This window comes from Dermacentor silvarum, chromosome 3 (genome assembly GCF_013339745.2).
Source record: "Dermacentor silvarum isolate Dsil-2018 chromosome 3, BIME_Dsil_1.4, whole genome shotgun sequence".
Classification (NCBI taxonomy): Eukaryota; Metazoa; Arthropoda; class Arachnida; order Ixodida; family Ixodidae; genus Dermacentor; species Dermacentor silvarum.
In genome coordinates this window covers 191,910,126-191,923,640 of record NC_051156.1, presented here as the reverse complement: position 1 = coordinate 191,923,640, position 13,515 = coordinate 191,910,126, and the positions used below count along the sequence as shown (strand labels likewise).

Sequence of the window (13,515 nt, the reverse complement as noted above, 5' to 3'; positions counted from 1 at the left end):
AGAACTGCCTGTCTAGTTCATACATAACCACAACTGATGCTGGGCCTACTAGTGCACCTTCTGCAGCACTGGAGGTTTTCCAAATCTCTGGAGACTAAGAAGATTTATTCTCCTCATATTCAACACCTTTTTAGGATCAGCAGCACTACTTTTAAACTTTACAAATGGAGGTTGCTTTGGCGTTGCATGTACCACATTTGCGAGAATTCAACGGAAGTTTTTTTTTCTTTCGCTAGAATTACAAGCCAAAGATAACATCTTGCGTAATAGATGAAACAAGGTTCTTGAATATAGCACGAGATTTCTTCCCTGCCCATTACCCTTCAAAATGTGACAAGCTCAGCCACCTGATGACGAAGCTTTGTGGGAAAGCCAACCTATCAATCGCAGGCATCAGGTCAGCAAATGTCAAGAGCGCAAAGACGGGAAATAGAAGGGGGCTGGGAGTGACAACACAAGAGAACTTTGTTTAATGATAACTGTATTCTGAGTCATTCTTTATTGTAGCGGTAGCATTTTCCGGTGGTGGAAAAGTGGCAAACGTTGCCATCAGCCCCTTCTACATGAACACAAAGTACTATTTGTCACCAGTTCAGTAATGTCTTTTTTCCATTTCCATGACCTCAAAAGTGCCCTTCACATCATATTTGTGCAAATGCGGTATTACTGCATGCATCCTTACAGAAATGAAATATGAAAGCGACAGTACCTTCTCTTATATTTGTGTATCTTGGTCAGGTGCTCTTTCATTGCCTAGAAACAGAAAGAATGCACCTGTTAGAAAAAAGGGCACCGTCTCAGAAAAATAAAAGGTCCACCTTCTAGTTAACATTGTATAACACGTAACAAACAGGCATATTGTTTGAGCTTGAGCATACCACAATCTTGTCTTCCATGGCCTCCGTCACACCATCTGACTGGAGTCTCCTGTAAACCTGCAATGTACGAAGCTGTATCACGTACTGGACGTAAAATCGTTCACGCTCTCAATTTTCTTGCCTGCTTGCTCGTGGCAACAGATATGGTGCACGAAAACAGTAGTTGTACCAGTGGAAAGAAACTGTTATCACTCTTGGTTGGCGTTCGTAAGAACATGCTTCTAGTTTGGTGCCAGCAAAAAACACGTGAACATTGCTTACCGACTTGAGCTGGTGGTCCACATCAGTATAGGGCGGCTGGTGCTTCGCCCGCACTATGGATCGCATGACTTGCCTACGGCGCAAGTCTTCCAAGAGATAAGGCAGAGCATCTAACTTCACCACATAGTCGTAAAGGCTCCGTGGGAGCGGATCTTGCAAAGCATTTAACATGGCCACCTACAACAGACATAACAAAATGGGCAGCCAGCAGTAAATCACAGGTACGTCCCCTAAATCCAAGAACCTGCAGCAAATCTAAAGCTTCCTTTAATAGTAACTTTTACAATTAAAACTTTAGGCAAATCCGAAGTGAAAAGTCATCTAGTGTTCGAATGCTGACCGAATTCATTGCAAGTTTAAAATTTTAGATACATGCTATAAAAATCTTAGGTGCTACTTTGCCTTTCTCCATTTTTGCATTGCAAAATGGAAAAAAAAATTTTTTTTTGACTCAGCATCCAAGAAGCAAATGTGTACAGTGCACTTACATAATTATGTTACCTGCAAAAATTATGGCTGCCTTCAAATGACTGGTGAAAAAAAAATCAGTGTGACATCAGATGGATGCTTCAATGATGCAGAATATGCACACATGGTATAATGTCAAATTTATGTGTGTGGAGCATTTTGCGGGTTTCATCAACTGCCTGCATGTGCACACGAAATGTATGAAAGCCTGAATAATGTAGCACTGTTTTCGAAGCTACTGTGGGCCATCATGTTTCTACGTGTGTCTTTATTGAAGCTGGCCAGTTACACAGTCCTCAAAGTCTTGATATGTGGACAAGAACATTGAGATGTGCGTGGAAGCTGGTTAGTAAGAACACATCTAGTTTAATTTAGATACAGATTGAAGTTTCATCAGTGCAATGAACCTGAAACATGGTTCAAATTCAGCATGACAGTCAAAGCTTTCATTCCCTGTTCACGTAGTATGCAAAGCGGATAAATCAATATATTTTGCCATCACATTAGGTCCAGAGAGATGCAAAGAATGCACATCACATACTGCAACTAAACACAGTAAGTTCTACGCCTTGTCCAGTTCTGTAATCTTACAGCCAAATACAGCTGAATAACATAATAATGAAGTTGCATCCAACATGAAAATACTTTTGTTATATCCAATATTTGTTATATGTATTCGTTACATGCTGGTATCAGTGAGAAAAATTCTACATTTACTTAGTGATATCCGCGTTCGTTGCAGTCAAGGTTTGACTGTACTATATTCACTGAAACTCTTTCCAGCAACTTCATCATGGCAACAACTGCAGATGCGAACGAAATAGTGATAACAGGATGCCTCGGATAACTTAGTACTTAGCTCAGTCTTCTTTTTGGAAAACAGCTACCAGTTATGACGTTAGCTGTCCTGCATTTTTAAAGTGAGCAAACATGACCTCACAGCAGCACCAACCTCTTTATCCATTTCAACGACTGAACGCTTGAGGTATGGCTGAAGCATGGGCCTCAGCTTGCATTGGGTGTCAGCAAGTGACAAGGTCTTGGTGACCGCACACACAAAGCCAACCGTGTTCTGCCGGATCCAGAGGTTCTGAAAAAAAGACAATGATGGGAGAGCTGTTAAAATTAGTTACAGTACACTCTCTACCAATATGAAAAAGAACATTTCATCTGTGTTCAAACAGCAATTCTTGTACATGGGCAAGTCAGAACCTCACTCACTGCTATTCGTTATGTTGTGTGTTACGTATAACTTTTCGTCATTACAAGCACACATAATGAAGATTACTGGCCTTGAACACAAATTCGGTGTTCCCTTTTATAATGGTGAAGAGTGTACACGCCTCCAGCAACTTTTGTGCCACCATGACAAAACATTTTAATATTTTAATGCAAGCAGCCAGGGCAACAAAAATGGTGTCTGGAGATCACACAGTTTGGTATACCTGTAGAAATATTGACAAAGTAAGAAAACCTGATCACTCTTGCTGTGCACTCCTGTGTCTGCACTGACTTTGCGGACAATTGGTAAAAGGTGTTGCTGGCTGATTTTGGTAGTACTGTTAAAATCAGCTAATTATTACAAACACTCCGGAAGTGCCCAATGCAAACAATTTCCCTGTAAAAAAAAATGTTTGTGTGGGCTTTTTAGCAGACTCATGATAATGGCATGTGACAGACATAATGTTTGGCTGTTGCTAATATTAAAGAGAAAGAAGTGATGCAGGACATAGTGAAAGCACAAATGTTTCTGCTAACTCACAGGATGGTAGAGAAGGGGAATGGTCTCAGGCCGTGAGCTCGTAAAGCATTTGCTTCCTGAAGAGTCCCATTTCAGCAAGCTCAGTGAGAGCCTTGAGTGCTTTGCTGATGATAAACTCCTCTGTGTCTGCAAGGCCCTGAAAAAGGCAAAGCACACAAAAAACGAGCATTTTCCTCTTGTCCTAGAGTTAAATGTTCAAAGAATAGCAGTCTTGAACCAAAGCTACACTTTCAGGGTAGAAAGCCCTTTCCTAATTCTGAATAACAAACCTTATAGATGTAGATTCTAAAAGCAGCCAATAGATGTTTCATTACTAGGATTGACTTGCCAACTTAGACAAAACTGCACCATTTGGACCAGTGGCAACAATGTTTACACAGTAGCAACAGTTGTCATTATGTAAAAAAAAAAAAAAAAACCTCTTACATCACGTTGTTATCGTCATCCAAAACCACTAAGTTACACCAGTGTGCCCATGACATAATCAGTGGCGCTGGATACTGTATCGAAAAGTTACATGGCATTAATTGCACCAATTTGTAGCTCAAAAAGAAACAGTGAATGCTACTTGGGACACAACACAAGGTGCTGTGAGCACAAGCACATGCTCTCTGTTCACTGTTGTGTCTTGTCTGAACTTCTTGCTGATCATTCTGGTCAACAGTGCATTTAACACATGAATCAGTCCAAAACGCAATCTTGCCTTTTAAGGAGTATTATATACAAGAGAATAGCAAACCTGTTGCAAGAGAGGTTTCAAAATAGGCGAGCACTGCCATCCAACATAAGCTGCAACGCCAACAATACTGTCGAAGAATGAAGCTCTTAGATGTCGATCCTCCTGAAAATGAGAAAAAGTGTCATCAGACATTAGGCATACTAATAACCGCATTCACTATATGGGAGTGCAGTTGTGTGCCCACAGATGGATCTGTGTAATATGGGTGAAACATACCTTGTCATTCAAAAATGTGATCATGTGAGACAGCAGGACATCATTCGCTGTAACAGACAACAGGAAAGGTGTCTCACAATTCAAATGATGCACTCACGATTGCCATCGAGTCGTCGTGATAGAACAAAAACTCTGACTGACTGCACGAAAACACACATAAGGAAGACAGAACATCAGAACTATTGCGAACGTGCCAACCTTTTTGCCGGCCAAAGAACAAGCACAGCCGTGTAATGCCTTTTTCCAGTAGCATCTGCTTGACTATGTTGTTGGAGTCACTCAGCAGAGTTGACACCATTTGCTGAACCATTTGTTGAAGGGCCTGGAGCTCAGAATCATACGAACCCTGGCAAAGTAACAAACCATCAGTGAATAACACTGCAACGTAACTTCACAACAATTACAACCACCGATTTACAAGAGTACCGGCACCAAGACTTGCATTTGAGCCTCTCCAGCCTTTTTTTTGCTTTCTTAATTGCAGACATTTTTCTGCTAAGCGGCTTTGGTATCCAAGTGCCAGGCACTCAATTTGACATCACAAGTCCTGAACAAGTGACGACAGGGCCTGTGATTTTGGAGTGATGTGCTTCCGCTCAATTCTGTGCCACTCTTATCATCTACTGTTCACGAACAGCTCATCCCACTGATAACGCAGGCCGGAGCGTCACTCTGACCATTGATGAATTCGGAAAAGGAAGAACACTGGAAAAGGCATGTTTGGTCTGCTTTGATTATGTCACTGTCAAAAACAAAAATACACGAATGCGTGTTTTCCAAACGTCCCCGTAGGTCACACTGCCTGCATTTTTTGTGTCCAGTACAAATCTCAACAGCCAATTTCATGTGACTTGCACATTTTTCTGCATCTGCCTTGAGAAGTCACATTGCTGATGAAGATACACACACAAATACATTAAAATACCAGACTGTAATTAATTACAGCACATTTGTCATTTCTGCATAGTATAATACATAAACAGTGACTGCACATACAGTAAATAAGAAAAAAATGCAATTGCAAATTTTCATGCTGCTACTTTTTAACCTGCAATGTTTCTTTTCCTTTCTCTCTTTCTTTTACATCAAAGAAACACAATTTACTGTTTACCTGGTGGTGATGTTGAGCCTGCACAGTTGGCTCGACATTTGTGCCATCCGGAGAAGACACCTCGTGCTGCGTACTCATGTCCAGAAATCTGTTTTGTTTTTACATGTAGACAGAACCATATTATGATTAACACTACAGTAGCACAAAGGCAAAAAGAAAAGATGCTAGGAGAGCGGTAACTCGAGACTAAAAAACTGTGAGACAGTGTGACAAGTGAGACAATTTATTTCACTGCACAGTTAGAGCGAGAAAAACATACTTTCCTCTCGCTGTTAATCTGGCATTTACTTTCCATAACTTTCAGGCCAGCAAGCTGGTTCAGGATGGATCAGAACCTGCTGTAGGATCCTTCTTTCGCTGTTATTTCTAATCTTTCCCTCACAACCTGAGGAATCACTGCTAGGCATTGTTCTTGCGTCATGGCTAAAGATGTAGTAGTTATGACAATTCTGATACATTACTCAAACACTGCTACTGTTAACACAACACCTAAAGTTCTACAAAGACAGCTAATCATTGAGAACTCAATGACCAATGACAGAAGGAACAGTCCTTAAAATCTAATTTCTCTCAAATGTCACATATCGATGAATCACATTTAGATGACCACGGGAAATGCTTCTTTAAATCAGTACGTACTAAACTGATAAAGCCCCACCAAACAGACAGCAGCTGGTACATATACAATACAAGGAGTGTAGCACAAACCTGAGTGCAGTCTCAGCCAAGAGCGCAATGTTTTCTGCAAGTGCCATCCGCACAATGACAGCGCTGTCCAATGTGACATGCATCTGCAAGAAAACAGCACGACATTACTGCAACAGCAGAGAGCTGTCTCAATATAGGAGGTTGTGGTAAGTGTATGAAGTGGAGTTGTAATCAACATGGAAAGCAGCAAACACGACAGGGCAAGAAAGACACATGGGACACGGGTACTGGTGTTTCGTCTTTCTTTGGTTGCCATGCTGGTAAGAGAACACTTACCAAGTTTGGCAGGATGTACTCTGGAAACACATTCGCATCACTGAAAGCAAAAAAAAAAAAAAAAACGTCAGTTAGTATCGTCATGGTGATTCTGCCGCAGCGGCAGCATTACCTCCTTGGCAGGGTGTCAATCGGTGTCAGGCAGGTTGTGAGCGTTTCCACAGCTGCAGCCCGCACTCGCGGGTACTTGTCATTGATGAGGTACAGCTGAAATGTGGAAGGGAAACTTGCACAACTGCATTGTGCTATGTTCTAAACGCAACAGTATCACCCCCTCCTGCCCCCCACTTGCCTCACATACCAAACACATTTTTGCTCAAGCAGTCGCATTACTACTTCTCTTCAATGACGTTGTATGGGAAAGAATCCCATTACAAGCAACAGACAACAACTGTAGTGTCATAACGAAAGAGGAGCAGGTGCTCTCTTATTGTTTAGATTGGCACCACAGACATGTTTCCTACAGAAACAATGAAAGTTGGACTACAACACATTCAGGAAATAGTGCAGCGCCAACCAACACTTTCATACTGCAAATATAATGCTTCCCCAAATCCAAGTAAGCTATCTAATTTGCTTTTGCATTAAGTAAGTGATGGCAAATCCTATGAGAAAATAAGTCATCACCGCGTTTTTGTTGCCAAAACAATAACGTCACCTTTTAAGTCACACCTGATGGGACCCCAAACATATATTCGTTAAATCTTAAGTTCGGCACATAAGTGCACTGAATATATGGGAAGCTAACAAGGGCACTCGAACTGTTCCACTTATCAGACAAATTATTTTAGGAGGTTTGAAGGGCGATGGTAAGAGGTGGTAAGAGGTCAGAAAAAATGAAGCCCCCAAGGATAGGCCCGACACAAATTTCTCTAGTTAAAGTTATGAGCCGGAATGTGACCCTAGGAATTTTTAGACCGCACATCGCACACTTAATCGTTTATCTGTTATATGAAAGGTCGAACACCCTACCATGTATGGAAGCAGCCGGTCAAGGATTATGTCACTGCTCAGTCTCGGGCAGAGCTCGCGGATGAGCTCGAGCGCCTGGAGCTTGGCTGAGCAGTGCTTGAGGCTACGTAGGCAGGAAGTGAGAACGGCCACGACAATGCAGAGACCGTCGGATCCCGCCGGAAGCGGAGACAATGTGGATGGTGGAACGTGGTCGCCCTCGCAGCCGACCGAAGTTCCACTGGACTGTGCCCCTTTTGACAGCACAAGCGAGTACAGGATGGCATGGATGTCTTGCCGGAGCCTGCGCAGTACAATATTCCCCATCCCTCTATGCAATTTAATCCAATTTAAACAAAGCAATGCACCAATAAATGCCTATATCCAAGTGACGTATATGACCAGTGCAGTGTCATGGGCTGAAACAGCATCACATTTTAGTTGGCTCACAAGCTACCAGATCTGGCGGCTTGTCTTGCTACACCAGTAGAGATCTAGTTTGCCTGCTTGAATTGCACTTTTAATGATAACACAACACACGACATGCCTATATGTTTTTGGGTATCTTACACCTTTAACTGCCGATGACAAGTTAATACATCATGATAAAAGTTGTACTACCTAGAAATTTTGACACAAATAAATACACGTCGCTTGCTATTTTTTCCAACAAGAGCAATAAAGCCGCTATAAGCATACCTGGTATCATATTTTACAGAAAAAAAATGGCACATACAAGTAGGCTTTAAAAGAAATTCACAAATTTAAAAAAAAGTTCTGAAATTTCTCATGGCAGTTACGGGATTAAACTTTGCCGAAAGGTGGCACCTCTGGTGGAGCAACTATTCACGTTTCCTGCCTAGAGCCAACAACATTCTCCTGTTTTGTTCCATTGAAAATTTAGTTTCACTACGTTTCTTTCACCTTCAGCAACATCACAAATGCTGCTGCAGAACAGATGTAAGAACTTCAGTCATTACAATTGTCTGAATGCCAGCACTCTCGTATGCCACTTATGAAAACATCCAGCTATTTCATGTGCAGTGTGTTCAAAAAAACACCCACTCAACTACCTTTGAAATTTTCCCAATGCAAAATATTGTGAGAAACAATGAAAATAGTTAACTCACCACCTTGACAAAGATAAAGGCACCAAGAGCAAATACATGAATGACCTACCATCCAACTCCTTTCTACAAAACACTTTGCGCATACTGTATTCATTAATTTTGCAGCAAAGGCCCAATTAGAGTATCTCATTATGTATTCAACAAATTTCAAATATCATAATTTTCATCAGTGCTTTTGTTATTGCGAAGCTATATCGGCATATGTACACACAGTGTCTGAATGGGACATCAAAAGAATTGCAGACTTGTGCAATGCGCAGCAATCTCTCACAGCGAAAGCCAAACATGTGCTTCTCATAAATTGCCTTTATGCACCTTTTATGACCATCACTCAACTCTAAGCATCTTTGATGTTGGGGATATCAAGGAACATAATGCTACAATCGACTGATTCCCACAGCACTACGACTCAGTCTGCAGCGATGTGAACCTTTCTCGAGTCTGCAGCCAGGAAAAGCCCTGCCCCAAGTCGAATGTTCAGCTGCTCTCAGAGCAATCCGAGGAGTCATGTGATTGGCATTCTGTTGGATTTCGATCGCCCTCCAAGCTTTAAAGTGAAAGTGTCACCGAGAGCTCTCAGCTGGAGCACGGTGCTTTGAATGGAGCAAGCGTTTTCTGAGCTCTAGATTTTGACCAGCCAAAAATGTAAGGCGCACCACCAGAGTGCTCGAAAGTGACCAGTCGAATGCACTGTAAGAAAGCCTCACACACCTGGCAACTTTCTCATCTGGCGAAAGGGCAAGCGTGGCAAACTCCTTGATGTAGTCCCCTAGGAATGTGTAGAAATACTGCGGGAACACTCGGTCCCTCTGCTGGTCCAAGTACTGCTCGGCCGATAACCGTAAGGTTGGATCCTTCTGCAGCATGTGCTGGATCATGTCCTGTCATGAGAATAGGAAGAAAGACTTTCAAGGCCGTGTTCATGGGCAACGTTTGGTATCTGCGAACCGTAATGTGCAAAGCTAACGACACAGAAATCTAAACGTGCACTTATGGCAGGCCAACTCTCAATTGGCGACCGCAATTGTTCTTGAACAAGGAGGAAACTTAGTTCATCATTACAATATTGACTAAAGATCCTCGCGCTTGTTGAACACAGGCACTGTGTTCTACCTTTAAAATTTTCTCAATGTAAAACATCATGAGAAACAATGAAAATGGTGAACTCGCTACAGGATCACACAAGGCACCAAGAGCAAATACATGAACGCCCTACCATCCAGCTCCTTATTACAAAACGCTTTGCACATACTATTTATTCATTTTGCCACATTTGTAGAACATGGTGATGAATCTCACAGCTTTCGGTGTGAATGTTCCTGCGAGTATATAATGCAGCACTGGAGCGGAAGCTACATCTGGCACCAGCCAATTATGAGCGTGATAATGTGCATTATCGTGGATGTGATTATGCTGCATTAGGGACATGAACCTGGACCACATGCCCTTAGACATCAGAGTGTCGTCTGCAATGAAGCACGTATTGCGTAGCCTCCACTCCGCTTCAGTGCCAGATAAGTCTGAAATGAGGCTTAAGAGTTATTCCAATGAGGTAAGCCACAGGTGTCAAGTGTCAATTGATGGCAAGTATCACGTGACACCAATGTGACCTATCAAAGGAGGCTTTATTGAAAAAAAAAAACACTGACGAAAATGTACACTTGCCCGAAGATCGACGTCATCAATCTTCTCGAGTATTTTTGCTGGGCTGTACTCCCCGCTTCGATATGAAAGCAGCTGGGAGAAGTAGAACGGAGGATGTCCCTCAGTGAACAGCTCAGTGAGGACACAACTGTAACGAAAAGGTGGGAAATTCACATGGCGCCTTCATGAAAAAAGAACGCATAGACACAAAAATGGAATGGACACCGAACTGCGATACTTTTACAGCAAATCGATGCTGTTACAAAAAATTATTATTTATGAAGTGGCCAGAGGAGTGAAAATTGGCAAGCGTAGAATGCGCGGCATCAACAGCAGCACTGCCGTATAATGAATTCATCTTAACCTCCATATACATTAATGCAACTTTTGGGTTTTCACAACTAAATTATCTGCAAACAGCAAAAGATTTAGAAGGCGCACTCAAAATGTAGGCACGAGACGAGCATTTCCAAAACATTTTCAAAGTCTTATTCAGTGAAAAAGACTCTCAATCTAAACAACACGGTGAAGACTGTGCAGATGCCTCCAAGAATGGAGCAGCACATTTGCATGAGCACATACCCAGCAAAAGTATGTATATACACCCTGGAACTTACAAACGCACGCTTGACATGTATGTGTTCCACCATCACAGTACACCTTTCTATCCCACATTGCATGTGAACTAGAAAGGTGTCGAGAATAGAAATTCAGTTTCTTTATAATGACATGTTTTGAAAAATGCTTCTGTGTGGCACTGTCCACGTACAAAGCAACATATTTCTTCATCGTCCTCGCTTGTGGAAGAAAAAAGCTTACAATATGCAAGATTGGAAATTGATTGAGTTTCATATTGCAAAGCTGCACAGCAAACTGTGAGGGATGCCATAGCAAACAGCTCCAAAACAAAATCAAGATCAAGTTATGAGAACGTCCCAAAGTACTCACAGGCCACGAGAGGCCGTAATTAATGGGTGACTTCAAATTATTCATGTAGACGACATATGATTATGAAAATGGTATCAAATGATTCCTAATCCATGCCGAGAACACATATCAATAGTCAGCAACTAAGAACATAATCAAGAATGAGTATAATTAGTCATAAACACACAGGTGGGGTGGGTGCCCGAGTCACCGTCACCCTCTGCCTTGCCGCCATCAAAAGTAGTCATACCCGAGTGAGAAGATGTCCATGGCTGGAGTCAGTTCGCCAGTACCAATGCCTTCCTCAGGCAAGTAGTGGCTCGAGTCAGGGTTGAGGGTCTTTACAAAGCGCTCGGGTGCAATGTTGCATGTCCTTCTTCGAGATGTGTCAAAGAAGTACGAGAAATCCGCTGGATTGTCCTGCAGTTAGGGCAAGCACAATTAAATCACCACACGTTTTTGGTATTCAGAGACAAAAACATTTGTGAGTGCTGCCAGTATTCTCAGAACAAAATAGAGCACTTTGAAAAGATCCTTTTACTTTTACCCTGGTAGGCTCAACAGTAAAGGCATAACACATGCATGTAGAACCATCTGATTGGTTGTGCAATTAGTCGCAACAACAAAACATCCAGCAACAGAGGATCAACCTTCCAAGCAGCCATCTTTCCGAGATGTCATCTGCAGATCGAATGGTTTTGACACATGTGTTTACCACTTAATACTGGCCTTTCATTAACAGGAACCACCCACTCGGAAGTTCTAGTTTGACAACTTGAATTTGTCTATTTAGAACAGTCACACACGGAGTACACAAAAGGGACGCTTTCTTTCTGAGAGCCCTGTATCGGTTTCCATTGTAACTTCGTGCAACAGTCATGGGGATGAGAGTTTATCCCTTTCACGAATTGGGAAGATGGTGAAATCTTTCGAGATCAAATTTAAGGTTATGCACCTTTCTTTATGCACTTGCCCACGAGTCTTTCCTTTTGCAAGAATAATCAGTGCATCAAGCACAGTAAGGTTGACACAATGCAAATTCATTCCATTCATTGGCACCTGGATATGATGTAGATTTGTGCAGCCAAAGAAAATACAGGCAGTTCTGGTGCCTGATGTATGAAACCACCACACACTGTTTCATGAAGCTTACCACATTTAGTAGGAAGAACTGTGATAGTAAAACTGCCAGATATGGCAGAATGGTGCACATATAATCATTTATTTTTAACAACAAAGGAAAACAGCATTCTTACTTCTGGCAAGTAGGTAGGCTTGAAGCTGGCAAAGTCTGTCAGAAGGACCCAATACCAGCCAGTTACCATGATGTTTTCCAGCTTTATGTCCCCGTGGCATATCTGAGAAACAAAGACACAGTTACATCAGCCCGCAGGGATCAAGATGCAAGTATTTGTCGTAACAAGTCAGCCCAACAATATCGTAACACCAATCTGCTTACCCCACGTTTGTGAGCTTCAGCTAGAGCATGGAGAAGTTGGAATGCAATCCAACGCTTCTCAATGGAATTCAGGAATGGACGCGTGCTGATGCGATCATAGAGGTTATCTTTGATAAACTGACGAACCAGTAAGCCAGCCTTGTCTGTTTCCTAGAAAACGATGTACACAGAATGGGGAAAGTCAGCAGAAGAGACTTAGCAAAAACAAATAATCTTGGACAGTAAACATTGCATCAGAATACACCAGTCCCATTAGTTACATGAGCATTTGCAACACCTACCAATACAATTTCAACAAGAACAGTCGGTCAAAAGGCACTGTCTTAAGAACATGCAACTGATCACTGATAATCTATGGCAAAAAGTTATAGTTACATTGGCTCAAGTTGACTCGCACATTTGAGGAGGACTAAATTATTTCTTCACATCAACGTAAACGTTTGTCACAACACTACATCGTGCAAAATAGCTCGCAACGTCTAGAACTAGCAGCAGAAATGACTGCTAAATGGGTGGCACTTACAACAACTTTTTGAAAAGGGAGTGTATTTGGAACATCTGACAAAACTCGCCGTATCCCTGGAAAAGAGAAAAGTGTGAGAATTAATGTCAACCTGCAGTACAGGTGCATGTCGATATAGTGCACCAGACTATCCACGAAAGTGCAAGAAACTCACTTTCAAGTGTCTCTTTGTGGGGAGCTAGTGGCAGAGAAGGGTCATGAATCGCAAAGACCTTCACAATGGCAAGGCCCTCTCTGCAAAAAAACATTGTGGTTTTGTACGACTTAGTACTGTAGGTGCGCAGCCCTTCCAATTACGCAGAGCACGTGTATCAGCACTTACTTGCTTTTCACACGGGCGACTTTGAAGAACCTTGTGCTACCCAAACTGAAAGAAGTGTGAGAATACAATCACAACGATGCCGGTAATTCAATTAACATTCCACGCACAGCCTGCAGCAACCCGCCGCGCCAATAATGTGG

The 13,515-nt window shown here is 42.1% G+C and overlaps 1 protein-coding gene across 1 annotated transcript in view; it reads right to left on the bottom strand.

The window, feature by feature from the left end:
* LOC119446342 (phosphoinositide 3-kinase regulatory subunit 4-like) overlaps positions 1–13,515 on the bottom strand; it is a 29,591-nt gene that overhangs the window by 14,384 nt on the left and 1,692 nt on the right. The window contains 22 exon segments of the mRNA XM_037710753.2: positions 710–753; positions 879–935; positions 1,140–1,316; positions 2,560–2,697; positions 3,370–3,396; positions 3,398–3,505; positions 4,109–4,210; positions 4,325–4,371; positions 4,523–4,670; positions 5,436–5,523; positions 6,144–6,226; positions 6,420–6,459; positions 6,532–6,626; positions 7,392–7,674; positions 9,212–9,381; positions 10,166–10,292; positions 11,322–11,491; positions 12,328–12,429; positions 12,531–12,680; positions 13,054–13,109; positions 13,208–13,287; positions 13,376–13,420. Coding sequence (XP_037566681.1) covers positions 710–753; positions 879–935; positions 1,140–1,316; positions 2,560–2,697; positions 3,370–3,396; positions 3,398–3,505; positions 4,109–4,210; positions 4,325–4,371; positions 4,523–4,670; positions 5,436–5,523; positions 6,144–6,226; positions 6,420–6,459; positions 6,532–6,626; positions 7,392–7,674; positions 9,212–9,381; positions 10,166–10,292; positions 11,322–11,491; positions 12,328–12,429; positions 12,531–12,680; positions 13,054–13,109; positions 13,208–13,287; positions 13,376–13,420 — 2,337 coding nt within the window.